Source organism: Hemiscyllium ocellatum, chromosome 9 (genome assembly GCF_020745735.1).
Source record: "Hemiscyllium ocellatum isolate sHemOce1 chromosome 9, sHemOce1.pat.X.cur, whole genome shotgun sequence".
Taxonomy (NCBI): Eukaryota; Metazoa; Chordata; class Chondrichthyes; order Orectolobiformes; family Hemiscylliidae; genus Hemiscyllium; species Hemiscyllium ocellatum.
The window spans coordinates 101,492,843-101,512,385 of NC_083409.1; the positions used below are offsets into that span (position 1 = coordinate 101,492,843).

Here is a 19,543-nt window from a genome sequence, read left to right on the forward strand (position 1 = left end):
GACAATCACGTGGACAGAGTATGCACACTCACATCCCTTACAGTGTTATGCCAAGCAATTTCCAACACATAGAAATCTCTCCCAAGTATAGCCAAGAAAGTAATTTGGCAGAGAGTTAATAACACAAACATGCTCAACCTCCATCTTGTGATACATAACGATAGTGTTTTCATCTTCAGATTTTGAATCGTCACTATCAGATGTAGTAGGGAAAAGAGAGGCTGAAATACATGGAAACCCTACAGCCAATTGGCCCATCATGGATCAAGTCCACACCAATCCTCTGAAGACCATCCTACCCAGCTCCACCCCTCTCCCTCTAAAATTGCCTTTCCCATGGCTAATCGATTTGACCTACACATCCCTGAACACTGGACAATTTAGCATGGCAATTCACCTAATCTGCACATCTTTAAAACTGCTGGAGGAAACCCACACAGACTCAGGGAGAATGTGCAAATTCCACAGAGCCAGTCGCCCAAGGCTAGAATAGAACCCTGGTCCGTAGCACTGTGAGGTAGCAGTGCTAACCATTGAGTTACCATGTTGCTGTATTGCCCCTAACTAACTTCCTTCCAGGGATGATCATCCATAATCCAGCATAAGCCACAAGAGTCCACAAACATCTCTCATTATTTCAGGGAGGACCAGTTTATTTTCAATTAATGAACCTATCTGCATGACTTCCATCTAATTGAGCAAGTGACCAATATATATGAAAAATATTTCATAAACACATGATCTTCCAGTGATTATCATACATTTCACATACCCTGTACGTGAGAGACATGGTCAAAGTTGATAAATCTTGTAAAAGGGTCTGTTTTTAATTGCTCTGTTTTTCTCAAAAGATGATTAGTTATTCAGCGAGCTTCATTGTGTATGCACTCTGTATTTTTATTTTTGTGTTCATCTAAAGTGTAGGCCAAAATGAGAAAGCATTGTTTTAAAACCAGTGGTTTGGAAGGACCGTTACACATTTTGAAGAGCAAGTAACCTGACCCTTATGGCCAGCATTGTATGAACAGCTGTTTGAACAAGCAAGAATTGAAGGGTTTGCAGATGAACTAGAGCCTCGAGGTTCGGTATACAGATGCAGTTGGGTGGCAACAAGATGTTAGTTGGTCTATGGACTAGTGACCACTCATCAATGACAGAAGCTTTTTGTCTGCCAACAACCCTGTGACTAAACTGTGAGAGAGTTGGGCTCACTGGTTAGCACTCTGCCTTATAGTCCCAAAGACCTGGGTTTGATTCCATCCTTGGGTGACTGTCTGTGTGGAGTTTGCGCATTCTCCCCTTGTCTGTGTATGTTTCCATTTGGGTGCTCTGGTTTCCTTCCAAAATCCAAAGATGTGCAGGTTGTGTGGATTGGCCATGTTGAATTTTCCACAGTGTCCAGGAATGTGCAGTTTAGGTGGATTAGCCATGGGAAATGCGGGATTATAGGGATAGGGTAGGGAGGTAGGTCCCTCTTCAGAGGGACGGTGTGGATTCAATGGGCTGAATTGTCTGCTTCCACACCTTAGAGATTCTATGATTCTACAGAATCACATTTGTACTTTCTATCAACCTAGGTCTGAAAATGGGGTAAATTGGGAAATTTTGAGTAATTATCTTTAACTTTTGTCACAACTCTGTGAATAGTGGGGCTTGACTTCATGTGTGCTACCTCAGTGAGGATGCTTTCTCATTATAGCTTTGTTTAATATGATTTTTTTTTCAGTTACAGATGATGCTCCTGAATGCTTCATCTGTAGGGAACTGGAGGTGTCAGATCGTGATTCCTTGTTGCAGTACTGCGACTGCAAGAGTTTAGTCGCTCATCACAAGTGTTTGCTGACATGGATACAAAAGGTAACGGAGCTCTGTGATCGTGCACTCAGACCTATTGATTGGTTACCGAAACAAGCCTTGAATTACACCGAAGACAGTGGCAATGAAAAATTCCCTGTTGTCTGAAAAACACTGTTTAGAAATAAAGAAAATAGTATTGCTTTCCAGTTTGGAATTTTGCAGCATTGACTGACGTGTACACCACTTTGCAATTCTGAGTTTCCAAGCAGCAGAATATTTTGAGTAATTCAATAGCAAATCTCACTTCCATTGCGTAATAGTTCCTTTCAGGCCTTTCGCAAGATTTTTGGAAGAACTACACACTCTCCTGATGCTGGCCTATTGCCATCCCCAATTTTCATTCTGCCCCTTTGGAAGTATACATCCAGCTGCCACATCTAAATGTTTGTACGTCCCACCTTAATGTATTCCACCTCTTTACTGCTCTTTCCTCCCTTGAGATTCACCTTAACACTGACCTGTCTAACCGAACTCTCAGTCACCTATCCTAATTTTGTCTTTATGGCAGTGTTTCAAATTTGGTTTGAACGCATTGCTACATGGAAGCTAGGAACACTTTCCTACATTAATAGTTCAATGGAAATGTGAGTTGTTCTCATGTCTATCCCAAGTATTCCAGTGTTTCCAGACTGTGGCCAAAACACTCCTCTCCCTTTATTCATTCTGAGAACATTGGGATTGATAGCAACGTCAGCAATTATTATGCATCCCTAGTTATGTTTCAGAAAGTGGTGATAGCCCCCTTTTTGAATTGTAGCTGTTGATGAGGGGAAGTGCTGTTTCAGGCTGTTGACTCCAACCGTGAAGAAATGAACCAAGTTGCACTGCTGGTCTTCCCATGCAACATTCCGCCTCCCCATCCCCATCTTCTGTAATTATTTCCTTAGGCCATAGAGAAGCAGAAGCCGATGGAAAGGCCAAGAGAGCAGGACTGAGGTTAAACCTCAGTTCGCTTTTACTAAGTATTAGGTTCATGTCCCATTGAACATAATAATCAAAGCTGATTATCTGAGTGGGTGCAGCACTGTTGAAGATGCAGTCTTTCGGATGTGATGTTAAACTGAGGCCTGTTTACCTGTCCAATGGATATAAAACATCTCGTTACACTATTTCAAAGCTGAGCTGGAGAATTATCCTGGGTGTAAGCACAGAGAATGCTGGAGAAACTCAGCAGGTCTGACAGCATCTGTGGAGAAAGAAACAGAGTTAACCCCTCGACTGCAGTATGACTCTTCTTCAGAACTGGATGCATTTGAGAGAGAGAGAGAGAGAGAGAGAGACTCCCTGCTGTTGAACGTGAACATATAAAGAAGGCTGACTGTGCAAGGTTGAGGACCTCATCACTGTCAGGAAATATTGGCTCTTGAGTTGATAGGTCAATCTGAAGCCCCGTTTGTCTATCCTTGTGTTTTTGTATCCCATGACACAGGAATGGCAACAAATTCTTCTGATTGCTCAGGCATTCTTACCTCAAACAGCACCACCACATTTGAGGGGAAAAAAAAATTAGCTGGGCATTAGCCTCATTGATATCTGTGGGCTCTTCCTATGCTCAAGCTGTCTGTTATATTTGCCCATAAAACAGCCAGTAAGATTCCACACAGTTCATATTTAATTGAATTTGCCAGCATTTCTTGTGAAAAGAGAATAAATAGGAAGACTTGCATTTGTGCCCGAATGGGGCACTTTTGCGATGTAGTTGCTGTTGTAGGAAATATGTCGGCCAACCTGGGCACAGCAAGCTCCCAGAATTGGGGCAACATGGCCATGAGCAAAACTAGGGTTAAAGCATTGGCCATCTGGTGAATGCGCTGCTTTTCTTCGATAGCAACCTGGGATTATGCAAAAAGACAATGTAAATGCAAGAATTTCGCATTCCATCAAATTCCTCGGTGATTTCCTGTACCTTTTGTGCCGCCTCAGGAAAGCTTTCAAAGATGCTTTCTGCTCCTTCTTTCCAGAGACTTTGGGTAAAAAAGCAGCATTGAATTTGTCAGGTGTGATTGACCTTACTTTGGTTCATTCTTTTACAAACAAAGCAAGTGACATTGTGATGAATGCATGCAGCATTTCAGTGAACCTTTGGTTGCACAGTGCCACTTGTGTCGCACCACAGGTTTCACACCCTCAGCTGCCATGTAGTCAAAGGCAGCAGCCGAGGATTATCTCAGCAAATTTATTTTAAAAAGCTGCAATGATTATTGTGTAATAGCTGCCGAGAGCAACATCTTTTCCGTTTTTTATTCTGATGTTTGTGTGTGTGTGCGCGTGTGTCTCATCGTAGAGTCGCTATAGTGCAGAGAGAGGCCATTTGGCCCATTGAGTATGTACCAAATGGCATCCCACCCAGATCCACCTCCCTACCCTGATCCTATAACCCCGCATTTCCCATGGCCAATCCACCTAACCTGCACTTTCCTGGAAACTATGGGTGTTTTTTGGCATGGACGATCCACCTACCCTGCACATCTTTGGACCCAGGAGAAAGTGAGGATTGCAGATGCTGGAGATCAGAGTCGAGAGTGAGGTGCTGGAAAAGCACAGCAGGTCAAGCAGCATCCGAGGAGCAGAAGAATCGACCTTTCAGGCATAAGCCTTTCATCAGGGATTCCTGATGAAGGGCTTATGCCCAAAACGTCAATTCTACATATCTTTGGACCCAGCGGAAACTCCCACAGACGTTGAGAGAACTCCACACAGACAGTCACCCAAGGCTGGAATTGAACCTGGTCACTGGCACTGTGAGGCTGCAATGCAGTGTCTATTGAACATATAATGGGCAGACTCTTCACAGATGAGCTTGGAGGTAGGTCATGAGGCAGAATAGTGGCGTATTAGTGTGTTGCTGGAAAAGCACAGCAGGTCAGACAGCATCCAAGAAGCAGGAGAATCAGTGTTCTGGACATAAGCCCTTCATCAGGAATGACGATAGTGGGCCGGGAGGCTCACTAGCTTCATTCCTGATGGAGGGCTTATGCCAAAAATGTTGATTCTCCTGCTCCTCAGATGCTGCTTGACCTGCTGTGCTTTTCCAGCACCACAGTCTCGACTCTGATCTCCAGCATCTCCTGATGTGGTATTAGACCTCACTTGCCCTGTTGCCTTCCCGTCTCCACCAGAATTACGTTCAGGGGCTGCATTAGCTGCTGCCAATCTCCTGCCTTTTTCCCATGGCCCTGCACACTATTTCTATCTGAATAATCAGCCAATACCACCTTGGATGCCTCAATTGAACCTGCCTCCACCACACTTCCAGGCAGTACACTCCATACCATAACTACTCGCTATGTGAAACTGTTTTTCCTCATATTATCCTCATTTTGTTTGGCACTTTACTTTAAATGCGTGGCCTCTCACTCTTTATTCTTTTAAGAATGGGAACAAAAGAAGAGTTACACCTGAAATGCTGGCTTCTGTACCTCCTAATGCTGCCTGCCTTGCTGTGTTCTCCCAGCCTCCTGCCAGTCCCTCCTGATGCTGCCTGGCTTGCTGTGTTCTCCCAGCCTCCTATCTGTCCCTCCTGATGCTGCCTGGCTTGCTGTGTTCTCCCAGCCTCCTGCCAGTCCCTCCTGATGCTGCCTGGCTTGCTGTGTTCTCCCAGCCTCCTGCCTGTCCCTCCTGATGCTGCCTGGCTTGCTGTGTTCTCCCAGCCTCCTGCCTGACCCTCCTGATGCTGCCTGGCTTGCTGTGTTCTCCCAGCCTCCTGTCTGTCCCTCCTGATGCTGCCTGCCTTGCTGTGTTCTCCCAGCCTCCTGCCTGTCCCTCCTGATGCTGCCTGGCTTGCTGTGTTCTCCCAGCCTCCTGTCTGTCCCTCCTGATGCTGCTTGGCTTGCTGTGTTCTCCCAGCCTCCTGTCTGTCCCTCCTGATGCTGCCTGGCTTGCTGTGTTCTCCCAGCCTCCTGTTTGTCTACCATGGGGTCCAGCATCTGCAATTTCTTTTTGTCTCTAACTAACAGCTTCTCCTTATCTACTCACAATTTTGAAAGCCACACCCAAATCTTATCTCAACCTTCTTCTCTCCAACAACAGCAGTTCCAACTTCTTGAATCTACCCTCATAAATGGAACCATTCTTGTAAATAGTTTTTAATGCTCCCTCCAATACATTCACGTCATTCCTATAATGTGGCGCCCACAACTGGACACATTGCTTCAGCTGAGGTCTAACAAGTATGATATACAAGTTCAACACCAACTCAGTTCTCTTGGACTATAACTGCAACATTATTTACTGCTCTCTCTAGTTATGTTCCATCTTCAGTGGCCTGAGCACTGGTATGTCCAAGTCCCATTGGAATCGTACTCCCTCTTTTATATTTTCTTTCAGTGTTCTGCTGACCAAAGTGCATCACCTCACATTTATTTGCGTTGAACCTCATCCCCAAACTCCACCAACTTGTCAATGCCCTCCCTGAAATGACCATTGAAGGGCCTGATCCCACAATTGATGGTATTAACCCAGCTGCAGGTGGGCCTGTTACCATGCAGTATGCAAAGCAACTAAAACCCACGCAGACAGACTGCACCTACGGAGAAGGGGGAAGCAGTTAGAGGGGTGGGGGGAAGAAAATGGTGATCACTCCATTGTTGGAAGGCCTGATTTTAGGGAACTGACATCTAGAACTGGGAGGTTAGGGAGCATCAAGAGGTATCCTCTTGCCCTAGCTACTGAATCCTAGTTATACCCCACCCTTCTGCTTCTGACTGGGTTGTTCTGAGAATCTGATGCTTACACCATAGACTTTATAGCCATCGGGTTTTTATAGCATGGGGGGAGGAGGCCCTTCGGCCCATCATCTGAGGAGCAGGAGAATCGGTGTCTCGGATTTAAGCCCTTCATCATGATCCAAGTATTGGTCTTGTAAATCTCTGAACCATCTCCAATGCATTTACATGTTTCGTTAAATAGGGACACCACATCACTACAGACAGCAATCTCAATGTGATCCTGCCAACGCCTGTACAAATAAAGTATAACTCCATAATGCTGTCTTCGATTTTCACAGTACAGGATAACATTCTATTAACTGTGAGCTGCCAGAGGATGTGGTGGAGGCTAGTACAATTGCACCATTTAAAAGGCATCTGGATGGGTATATGAATAGGAAGGGTTTAGAGGGATATGGGCCAGGTGCTGGCAGGTGGGGCTAGATTGGGTTGGGATATCTGGTTGGCATGGAGGATTTGGACCGAAGGGTCTGTTTCCGTGCTGTACATCTTATGACTCTATAATTGTCCTAACTAACATGCTGAATATGCATTCCGACCTGTTGCAATTCATGCATTGGGACATCCAGATCCCTCTACCTCTTAAAGCTTCCAATCTCTCACCACCAATATTATGGAATTCGATACTACATTGGCAGAATGATGGGGCAAGAAACAGTTATTTGTTTTGGCTGCTCTACAAGAACCTTTTTCCCAGCTTACTTCATCTAATCCCATCAACTTTTATTTCTTCCTCACTCTTCTTTTTAATCCTGCTTCCCTTTAAACGTATCTGTACTATTCACCTTGATCCCTCCTTATAGTGAACCAATCAGGAGTGACATATCAAAAAGCACTTCTGCACCCAAAGGGTAGTGAAAATCTGGAACTCTCATTCCGAAAAAGCTGGTGATGAGGGGGTGATCATTTGGAATTTTGTTTGAAGTAAGACTGATCAATTTTCATGGGCATGGGTATTGTGTGTGACTTTACCGTTTGAGGGAGATGGGGTGAAGACTTAGATCAACGGTGACCTGGTTGACTGAGGACACAGGCTGAAGAGACCAAAGGGTCACTTTTTGGCCCTGAGCTCTGATGTCTCTGTAAGTTACATTTTGCTTCACCAATGTGGGGTGGTTGGATGAATTACAATGAGGACACAAGCTCTCCTTACAGGTTACAAAATGGAGAAAATGACCCTGAATTATTACCACTTGTTAGGCCTCTAGGCCTCAAGTAAAGAACAAGAATATATTGATGTCAGAGCACTGAGTATTCGGTTACCTCATAGTATTCCACTTTTCTGAAACAAGTCATTTATTTGTGTAGCCCTCCCACCATATGTAGGTTCTGCCCTTAAATAACTTGGATTACATCTGAAGTGGAAAGCTTACAAAAGTTTTATTTTAAAATACTTCAAATGCCCAACAAATCACTATGCATCCTTTCAGTCAAGGTGATTGACTTGTTTACAATGGGAACCGCAAACTCTGAAAATCTGGAATAAGCTTTCTCAATCTTCAATTTCTTCAAGTGACTAAATGTCTGGTTTTTTTTCACATTCTTTTCTTTTCCTCACATTCTGACACTGTTTATGTTGAAGCTATGCTCAAGAACTCGAAGACTTGGGGCCGTTTTGCAAATGTTGGGATTGGATGGTCAAATGCATTGAAAGGTCAGCCAGTTTGCAACAGGGACTTTCTTGCAAATCTAACCCTGAAATGTCAACTGAATCCTTTCTCCAACAACCGATGCCTCTTTTTCATGAAACCTGTTTGAACAGTTTTAACACAACTCCCACTGGCCATGCGCCTACGACACAAAGCTGCCCTCCAATTCAGCACAGATGCTACTAAAATGACAACTTCAGTCCCAGAGCTCATAAGGTTAGTTGGGATGAGAAATGGCCTTGCCGTAGAATTGCAAAACCTTGCAGTACACAGGAGATCATTTTAAGGTCCATCATATCTGTATTGACTCTCTGAACTGCTCCCAGAGTCCCTACCCTTTGCCCACAGCTCAGTGAATATTTCCTTTCAATTATATGCCCAATTTCCTTTTTAAAGTTCCCATTGACTCTGTTTCCACCAACCTTTCAGGCAGTGCATAATGACATGTCGCATAAAATAAATCTCCTCATCATTCCTTCCTCCCGCACGCACCACAATTTGAGAATCCCTACAGTGTGGAAAGAGGCCATTCAGCCCATTGAGTCGCATTGACCCTCCGAAGAACATCCTACCTAGACCCAACCTTTAAATTCCAGGCTGGAGTAGCAGAGACCCCTTTTCTGAATTTGATGGTGGTCAGTTCATTGTCAGTGGAATGGACGGAAAATTTGACTCTTTGCCTGACTATTGTCACAAATACAGCTCTGAAAGGAGTTTGTCAAATAATTCCTGAACCTACATATAAAAACAAATCAAAATATGTGACAATTATGTAATGAATTGTCCTTTGGGCCTACTGACAACACAATCCTCACAAATTTACAACAGCAATATCCACTTAAACAGTGTCTCTCCACAGACGAATCACACAGAAAGCTTTAAAATGGAGTGACATCTAGCTGGAGGGGGAAGGATTGTGGGAGGTTTTGGGGAAAGCGGGTAAGCTAAAGGTGAGGGTTGAAGTAAGGAGAAATATTTCATGTCTTATCCCATCTTTTGATGCCCTCCAGCTGCTCCCAACATCTCTGATCTTCTGACAAAGGGGCCCTAAGATTGTCAACGCGCTTAGCTGAACAAAATAAGGTGTACTTTTCATGGTGACTGTTGATCAGAATTTTCTCATTTAATATCCTTGGGTATGTTTGAATGCAGGTATATTGTTTGGTCATGTCTATAGACTTGAGGTGCCCATATTTTTAAAGGAAATTGAAACGTAATTCACTGACATGGTCACCCATGCTGTTAGCCTGGCTAATTGTTAGGAATCCTTGTCCAAAAATGATATGTTACTTGCTTTTATTGGCGATCTTATACAGAGGCTTGGGTCTGAGCAATCACCACACAAATGAAGACAATTTACTGAGTTCTTCCCAAATGATCTGATCTGCAAATGGTTATGTTCATTGTTCCCACCCCTCCCAAACTCCTGCCACCTCTCATCCACTCAATCCTTTCGACACCCTGCTTAACATCACCCACCTGCTACTCAAGTTTTTTTTTTCTGATAGATTTCTGCAGCACGGTAGCTCAGTGGTTAGCACTGCTGCCTCACAGCGCCAGGGACCCAGGTTCATTTCCAGCCTTCCCTGACTGTCTGCGTGGAATTTGCATATTCTATCCGTGTCTGCCTCCTAGTGTCCCAAGATGTGCAGGCTGGGTGGATTGGCCAAGCTAAATTTCCCATAATATCCAAGGATATGTAGGCGAGGTGGATTAATCATGGGAAATGTAAGGATTTAGGGAGAGGGTACGAGTGTGAATCTGAGTGGGATGCTTTTCGGAGGACTGATATGAAAGTGATGGGCTGAATGGCCTGCTTCCACACTGTAGAGATTCTATGATTTTGAGACTGTGCAAGTTGTTGCAACGTTGCAGGGATCAAGTCATCGTGAGACTAAAACACTATTCACTAAAAAAAATTGCATTTGTGAAAACAGAATTATGCTAGAAATATTTGAAGTAATTAATTGACAAATTCCTCTGTGTCTTGACAAGTCTATGTATTCTCAACATTAAAAGTATTTTTAGAAAATTCTGAACTGCTGAATGAGCTGATATATATCAGCCAGAATAGACCAGAAACCTATAAAATTCGAATAGGGTGAAACAGGATAAATGCAGGAAGAATGTTCCCTATGACTGGGGATTCCAGAAGTGGGAGTCATAGTTTAAGGATATGGGATATGCCATTTAGGACTGAAATAAGGAGAAATTTCTTCACCAAGAGAGTGGTGAGCCTGTAAAATACTGGCACAGAAAGCAGTTGAGGCCAAAACATTAAACGTTTTCAAGAAAGAGTTAGATATAGTTCTTAGGACTCAAAGGATCAGAGGATATGAGAAGGAAGTGCGAACAGGGTACTGAGTTGGTTGATCAACCATGATCTATGGAATGATGGAGCAGGCTCAAATGGCCTACTCCTGCTTCTATTTTCTTTATTTCCATATTTTTGTATTAGCTTTAAGTTTACTTTGTAAATTGCTTCCCACAAATCAGTATCACTGGTTGGATGTTCTTCCAAGCACCACTAGATGTGGGGGTTTCCTTCTCCAATCCCACACTTGTTGAATTTTACTGAGTTTGGTGATGCAGTGATGAAGGTTTCACCTATCCCGTACTCTACTCATAATGATAACATTAGAAAGGGAGTGGTATCTGTTACACCCTGCCTCAAGGTTCCAATCACTGGTCAGTGACCACTCCAGACAAGAAAGATCATTTTTTCACATTCAAGCTGACATCACAGTACAGTCCTTTCTCACTACCAATATTCTTACACCCTGTTACTTGTCTGTAGGTGCCAGAAAAGATACCAACCTAATGAAATGGCTGTATGATTACTGGAAAGCCCAGGTTATTATTACCTCTAGAAGGGTGGCTGACCCAGGAAATTACTTTGCACCATCCTGATCACTCATTGACTAGCTAGCCATGACTGCCACCATTCAAATCAGCTTAATCCAATTCACCACACAAACCTGAGGTCTCTGTGCCTGTTCTTCAGCTTACGATCTTCAGCTACAAACCAGGGGCTTAATTGAATACTTCAGAGTGCTTCACATCACAAGCGATTCTTAAAGATCTTTTACTTCAGTGTGGAGAAAGCTTTCATTTATACCTAATTTTGTTTCAGCCTTTGAGCATTTGAAGAAAATGACTGAACGCGAACGAGTGCGTTTCAGCAATGGCTTTGAGTAGACAGTTGAGAACACTCGAGTCTGTTAGATTTTCATTGTAAATTAATCAGCTCTTGACTTTATCCATAACTTGGGTCATTTGTCTTTGATGGCGGTCTTCAAAGTGGGTCATGCATGCAAATTCATAATGGTTTGTAACCATGATTTTATAGAGTGCTCCAATAAAAAATGTTAAATGGTTTGGAACTGGCACCAGGGGACAGTCCAGACGCAGTACTTCAAATTAGTTTAATATAAAACAACATGAGTTCCATAACTGATATCAATATAACGTTCAAAATAAACAGAGTCTCTTAGTTGTGACTGTTGTTTGAAAAGGGTTAGTGCTGTGCAGCTTACAGCTTTAACTCTTTCACTGCTCTGTATCTTCGGCCACTTTCATAGCCCCAGTCTGTTTTTATATTTGCAGCAGTGACTTTCCATGAAGTATTGGTCACAGTTCAGTACATCAGCCAAGTGGCCAAGCTTCACATGGCCAGTGCACCCAGCAGGCAATGCAACCTCCTGCTGCATCACTGCTAAGCACAACCTTGACATCCCGCATACATGCACTTCCAGCTCAGAAGAACTCCCAGCAGAGTTGCCTTTACTAATTCTTGATCTTGAAACCCCACGGATGATAGGCTACCTACTCGAAGAATATGGCAAAAAGCTTTGGCAAGTTTGTTACAAAGAAGCTAGGGGTGGGAATGGAATCAAGGACTATGGGAATGGGGTGGTTGTAGGTAAAGTCCTAATGCAAAAGTAGTGAACATAATAGGCAGATTGCAGCTTCAATCTTCTCCACATGGGTTCAGAGGCAGATGATGCACCTCGTCAAACCTATTGCACCACTCAATCATGGCTGTGTCAGGATCTGAACGTTTTCACACAGAAGGTATCTTCTCCAGAAAGCTGTGATGAGGTGGGTCAATTCCATCATTTAAGACTGATCTTATTTCTCTTTATTCTTTCATGGGAGATGGATGTTGCTTGCCAAGTCAGCATTTATTAACTTTCCCTATTTGCTGTTGAGTTGTTGCTAGGCTTTTACAAGGGACAGTTAAGTGTAAACCACTTTGCTGTGGGTCTGGAGTGGCATGTAGGTCAGACTGGCTAAAATTGGCAGATTTTCTTTCCACCATGTTTCTTGAATGAGGTGGGTTTTACAACAATCTAGAGATAGGAGTCATATTACCATTAGACATAACTGGCTTCACTTTTCAGATTGACTTGTTGAATTTAAGTTCTGGTGGGATGTGAAAATGTCTCCCTAGACCTCTCCCTCTGACCAACAGAGAGGTCACCCTGTTGGGAGTTTTCTATGGGCCTCCGAATAGTTTCAGAGATTTGGAGGATAGGATTGCAGAGATGATCCTCGATAGAAGTGAGAGTGACAGGGTAGTTGTTATGGGTGGCTTTGACTTTCCAAGTATTGACTGGGAATACTATAGTACAAGCACTTTAGATGGGTCAGTTTTTGTCCAGTGTGTGCAGGAAGGTTTCCTGACACAGTATGTAGAAGGCCAACAAGGGTCGAGGCCATATTGGTTTTGGTACTGGCTAATGAACCCAGCCAGGTGTTAGATTTGGAAGTGAGCACTTTGGTGATAGTGACCACAATTCAGTTTACTTTAGAGATGGAAAGGGATAGGTATATAGCTGGGGAATTGGCAATTACAATGCGATTAGGCAAGATTTAGGATGCAGAGGATGGGGAAGGAAACTGCAGGGGATAGGAACAGTTCAGATGTGGAGCTTATTCAAGCACCAGCTACTGTGCTTCCTTGATAAGTATGTACCAGTCAGGCAGTTGTTGAGCGTGGGAGACATGGTTGACTAAGGAGGTTAACTCGCTTATCAAGATGAAGAAGAAGCGTTATGTTAGGATGAGATGTGAAGGCTCAGTCAGGGTGCTTGAGAGTTACAAGCTAGCCAGTAATGACCTAAAGGAAGAGTTAAGAAGAGCCAGGAGGGGACATGAGAAGTCGTTGGTGGTTAGGATCAAGGAAACCCCTAAGGCTTTCTAAAGGTATATCAGGAATAAAAGAATGACTAGAGTAAGATTAGGCCCAATCAAGGATAGTAGTGGGAAGTTATGCATGGAGTCAGCAGAAATAAGGAAGTGCTAAATGAATATTTTTTGTTATTATTCACTAGAAAAAGACAATGTGGTCAAGGAGAATACTGAGGTAAAGACTACTAGACTAGATAGGATTGAAGTTCACAAGGAGGAAGTGTTGATAGGGTTGTTAAGAAGGTATACGTTGTGTTAGATTTTATTAGTAGAGAGATTGAGTTTTGGAGCCATGAGGTCATGCTGCTTCTGTACAAAACTCTGGTGCGGCCGCACTTGGAGTATTGCGTACAGTTCTGGTCACTGCATTATGGAAAGGGTTCGAAGGAGATTTACTAGGACGTTGCCTGGTATGGAGGGAAGGTCTTATGAGGAAAGTCTGAGGGTCTTGAGGCTGTTTTCATTGGAGAGAAGAAGGTTGAGAGGTGACTTAATTGAGACATATAAGATAATCAGAAGGTTAGATAGGGTGGACAGGGAGAGCCTTTTTCCTCCGACGGTGATGGCTAGCAGAAGGGGGCATAGCTTTAAATTGAGGGGTGATAAATATAGGACAGATGTCGGAGGTAGTGTCTTTACTCAGAGAGTAGTAGAGGCATGGAATGCACTGCCTGCAACAATAGTAGATTTGCCAACCTTAAGGGCATTTAAATGGTAATTGGATAGGCATATGGACGAGAATGGAATAGTATAGGTTAGATGGGCTTCAGATTGGTTCCACAGGTTGGTGCAACATCAAGGGCTGAAGGGCCTGCACTGCACTGTAATGTTCTATGGTCTAATATAAATCCAGTGTCATTTACCGCTTTGCCACTGTCTTCCCCCACTTTGATAGATTTTTATTGGACAAAGTTATAAATAAAAGGTAGGTAAGTACAGTTGAGATGCAAATGAGCCATGATTGAGTGGTGCAATTGGTTTGATGAAGAGAATAATTTGCCTCTGTAACCAAGTAGAGGAGATTGAAGCTGCAATCTGCCTAATATGGTCACTGCTTTAAGCAGGGGATGAACAAAAAGCAAGTTTCTCTGATGTTAAATATATCGATAGAATTAAAGAAAGCTTGGAAACTGCTGAACATATCTAAATTTGCATGAAATTGAAAGAAAAATAAACTTGTCAGAATTGAAATCCTCAAGCAAAAATACCACTACTGTTCAAGATGGTTAAATCTGATTTTCTGACTGTTGTTCCAGTCATCACAATGTTGATTAATATTATCACAACTGCTCACAGATTTCCTTTTCCATTCTCCCATGAACAGATCTAACTGAGGTTTGTTTTCCACAGGGCCCCAGGAATGAAGACAGGCTGAGTTGTAAAGTATGCACAGCTGAGGTAAGATCTTATGTGCCGGAAATTGTGGGGCTGAGGGAGGTGAGTGTGGGGTATTATATACAGATACATACATTTTCTCTTTCATACAAAGGTTTATTTTTAGTTAAAAACAAACAACTGAATTAAAAGCTGCATAAAAAAATAAATGTCACCAATGATACTTAGAAATCCGAGCTCAAAAGTGTCTAAATCTCATTATCCTTTGGGACCACTTGCAGTTAAAGTGATGTAATGGGCTTTTGAGTCATATCAGCATTTGTGAAATGTGAGTGCTGTCCGCCATTGCATTAAAATTGACATTGTGTCTAACATTTAAATAATGTGCACTCCAGTGTGAGCTTTACTGTGCCATATCTACATATGAATACATCTAAGTGCTGCCGTGATTTCTTTTCAACAATATGAGATACGTACTGTTTAGCTGCAGTAAAACATCAATATCCCTCATTATCTGCAGTCAGTATAATGAGTGATCGAGTCTCTAAAATTTCATTAAATATAATGTTGAAATTTTAATTGCCTTTAAAATGCAGCACTTTTTTGTGATCTAAGGATGGGTCTCAAACATGTGAACTCACAAATGCCTTGATGAGCCAGTTAACCTATTAGTTTAAAATGGCCTTGAAGCATAAATTTTGGAAAGTAGCTGGTTTAAAATTAGTCTGTAAATTTAACACAGTGTTATACTATTCACAAAATTGACCCAGTTGTCATGCCACAATGAGAGAGCTTGTACAGGTACAGGAGCTATATACATGTATGTGTGTATGTATATATAATAATAAAATATTGATGATAATAATTAACATTCAAGGTTGCTTTCAATGGAACTTGGTTACAGAAGTGATTAGGTCTGTTTTAGTTTGTTTGGCTTCACCCCATACTTATTGTTTAAGTTTAGTTGGCAGGTTCCAAAACCAGAAATGTGGATTCCACTTATTGCTATCTTGTTACTTGTTCCTGTTCTTTTCAATCAATTATAATTCATTTTATCAAATGAACTCCATTTTGATCATCACTTCTTATCTCGTGTCCCTTTTATAGAATGTATCCTATAGTCACCCCACTGAATTTTGTACTTTACCATACACTGTGGTGATGTGTACAACACCTGTCCCAAGACATCCCTACAAGAGTTCCTCAGGGTACTGTCCTCAGCCCAACATTCTTCAGCTACTTCATCAATGACCTTTCCTCTATTGTGAGGTTAGAAATGCTGATGACTGCACAATGTTCAGCACGGTTTGCGACTCCTCAGACACTGGAGGGTTCCTTTTCTGTATGGAGCATGACCTGGACAATATCCAGTGGCAAGTGACATTTACGCCACACAACTGTCAGGCAATATCCATCTCAAACAGGAGATTTCCTCTTGACATTCGATAGCATTTTGATTGTTGAATCCCCCCACTTTCAAAATCCCAGGGGCTACTATTGACCAAAAACTGAACTCAAACAGTCGTGTAAGTATTGTAGCTCGAATTTTACACTGAATGAATCATCTCCTGACTTCCCACAGCCTTTCAACCATCTACAAGACGCAAATACAAAGCTTGTATACAGTGTGCAGTTCTGGTCTTTTTGAGGAAAAATATAAAAGAGATTTGCCAGATAGATATGTCGGAATGAGTGGGCTGTTTTATGAGATAAGGATGGACAAGGTTAAGCTTATTTCTGCTAGAGTTTAGATGTGTGAGAAGTGACTTGATTGAAATGTGTAAGGTCCTGAATGGTGGACATGTTTTCTCATGTGGGCCCAGTCCAGAGCTAGTGGGCTCTGTTTTAAAGTTGTGGCCATCCTTTCAGGGCAGAGATAAGGAAAAGTTATAAGGTGACTTTGGAGCTGTCTGCTTCAGAAGGTGATGGAATCACTGAATATTCTTAAGGCAGGTAATTGATTCTTGTTGGGAAGAGGATTGAAGGTTATTGGGAGTAGATGGGAGTATGGAATTTGAAACACAAACAGATCAATCATGATCTTATTGAATGTGGAGCAAGGTCATGTGTCAGCGTCTATTACTATTTTGCATGCTTGTATGTAAATATGTTTGTGTGACATGGAATACACTTCACTTGCAGTTCCAGCAGCACTCTCGAAGCTCACCATCACCCAGGCCAAAGCAGCTTGCTTTATTGGCACCCCTTTCACCACCTTACGCATTCCTTCCATCCACTATCAGTCACAGCAGGGTGTACTATCTACAAGTTGCACCACAGCAACTTCCCAAACATACAGCCTCGACCATCTAGAAGGACAACAACAGCAGGTACCTAGGAACACCATCACCTCCAAGTTCCACTCAAAGCCACTCACCATCCTGACTGGGCAGTATATTGCTATTCCTTCACTGCTGCTAGATCAAATTCCAACTCCCTTCCTAACAGCACTGTTGGTGTACCCACCCCACCTAGTCTGCAACAATGCAAGAAGGTTGCTCACCATTGACTTCTCAAGGATCATTAGACATGGGCAACCAATGTTGTTCTCACCAGCAACATCCACATCCTCTGAGTAAATAATGGGAAAAGAAAGCACGATGGGGTCAGGTGATATGGACTTAGTTGGCAGCTCAGGATAATGTCAACAATGCAGACTTGATTCCCATTCCAGCTGATGTAGATTAGGGACCTGCCTCTTCACACTGCATTGAGAGTGGTAAGCAATGTTAAGTCACCATTGACAAAAATAACCAAGGGTCAGGATGAAGTCTCAGCAGATAATGAACCTACTTTCAGATAGAACACACATATCACATGCACGATGTGACACTGACCATGAGGATTAGAATTATTAGGGTAAGATTCTCAATTGTCCCTCCATGGGCAGCCGAATTGGAAACTGAACCTTGATACAGTAACAGTCTGAAAGATAACTTATTGATTTGATGTTTCTTCTATTATTGTGCTACGTCTCAGGTATTTCTCTGAGGAGTACTGTTTCTTACTGCAGTGCACCCCAGTTTGTTGGCATTTCCTCATCAGTCACTTTGGAGGCTGTCAATCTGAAAACAATTATCACAGGAAATCCATGAGACATCTATCATCTATTACAGAACTAAGACAAGTAACTGTGAACATCACTGACCTTACAAGCAGCTAGTTAAAGAATTATTAGTTTATTTCAACTATCTACCAATTCTCAAATTATCCATCTTGAAGAACAGTCTTCTCAAGTACTGCTTAAAATACTTATGAAAGAGGCTGCTTCTCTCTCTCTCCTTTTCTCTCCCCAACGCCCCCCCCCCCCTCTCTTTTTCTCTCTTTTTCTCTCTTTTTCTCTCTCTGCCCTCTCTCTCACTGGTCCATCATGGACAGAGATAATGGTTGTCTCCCCAAACCTGCGCACAAACGTGATTGCCAAATAAACAATGATATTCTGGAACCATGCAGGGGAACAATATCAATTGAAAAGAGAGATTGAAGATTAAATGAATCCTTTGATTTTTTTTTCTCTCTGTTGATGGAGTTAAGGAATACAAGAGAGAATTCCTCAATATAGGAATTCCCAGATTTTGGGGAAAACAATCATTCGCAATAGAGTAATCACAGCTGGGGACTAATTTTAAGTGTGTGGTGGGGGGAGGGGGAAGGGGAGAACAAATCGCTGATTTCTACTGCAGAGAAAAGTCAAAATAAATTGTAAGTTCTACATGGCTTGTGTTCGATAAATCTTTGTCTAGACTATAGTTTACTCTTATGGCTTTAGTTCTGATGATAGTGAAGGGAGGTCATCTGAAGTGCCAAAATCAAACAGCAACAGTAAGATACAGACCTGCCAGACATAGATAGCTGAAGGAAAAAAACTGTAACAGGAAATTCAGCAAACAAAGTAAAGTCGGTATACAACAGTAATAATGGTTTAAATTTATATAATGCAGTTAACATAATGTAGGGTCTCAAGGCATTTGATAAGAGAATTGTCAAATAAAGTGTGACACCAAGTCACTTAAGGACACAGCAAGAAAGTTGGCCCAAGGGCTAAGGTTTTAAAGAGCATTTTCAAGGAGGGATGAGGAATAGTGTCGGAAAGTTAATGAAAGGTAATTCTAGAACTTGAGGCCTAGGATGCTGAAGATACAGCAGGCCATGATGAGGCAATTAATAGTGAGTAATTTGAAAATATGGAAGAGAATACTTAATTGATGCAATGTCGGACATAGTGAGCAATAGACAAATGGGACATGGTGTGAGCAAGAGTACTACTCAAACTAGCAGCTAACTAATGTTTATCGCAAAGCTGCACTGCCGTTTTAGAGATTCCCCTCATTGGATGTTACATACAGTTAGATGGGAATATCTTGTACGATTGGATCTCCTAGCTTGTCAACATCATAGGTGTTTATCTGAGGGATCAGCATTCGAGGTCTGCAGTGTGGGTGACCATTGTGGGGAGATGAGGGAAGAATATACGAGGACAGGAGTGAAGACAGACAGCTGAACAGACGCACTTTAGTAGAATCTTGTTCACCAGCACCACCTAACCTCCACCCCCCACCCCCACCCCGCCCCCAAACCCTGAACATCAACCCCACCACCTTTATGGCAAAGATTCGAAAAATGTCAAAGGTGCTTCAGACAATTTCTTCTTAAACATGTTTGGTTGATGACATACATGGTTTGTCCATCTGTGCGTTAATGCACTAAATGTCTTTGGGTTCAAGATCTGACACCATTCTAATCCTCAGCAGATACTGAAACAATGCTGCAATGAATGCAGTG

The 19,543-nt window shown here is 42.4% G+C and overlaps 1 protein-coding gene across 1 annotated transcript in view; it reads left to right on the top strand.

Moving 5' to 3' along the window:
- The window catches only part of LOC132818844 (uncharacterized), a 266,974-nt gene that overhangs the window by 46,330 nt on the left and 201,101 nt on the right, over positions 1–19,543 (top strand). The window contains exons 2-3 of the mRNA XM_060829979.1: positions 1,727–1,857; positions 14,777–14,824. Coding sequence (XP_060685962.1) covers positions 1,727–1,857; positions 14,777–14,824 — 179 coding nt within the window. The remainder of the gene's footprint in view (positions 1–1,726; positions 1,858–14,776; positions 14,825–19,543) is intronic.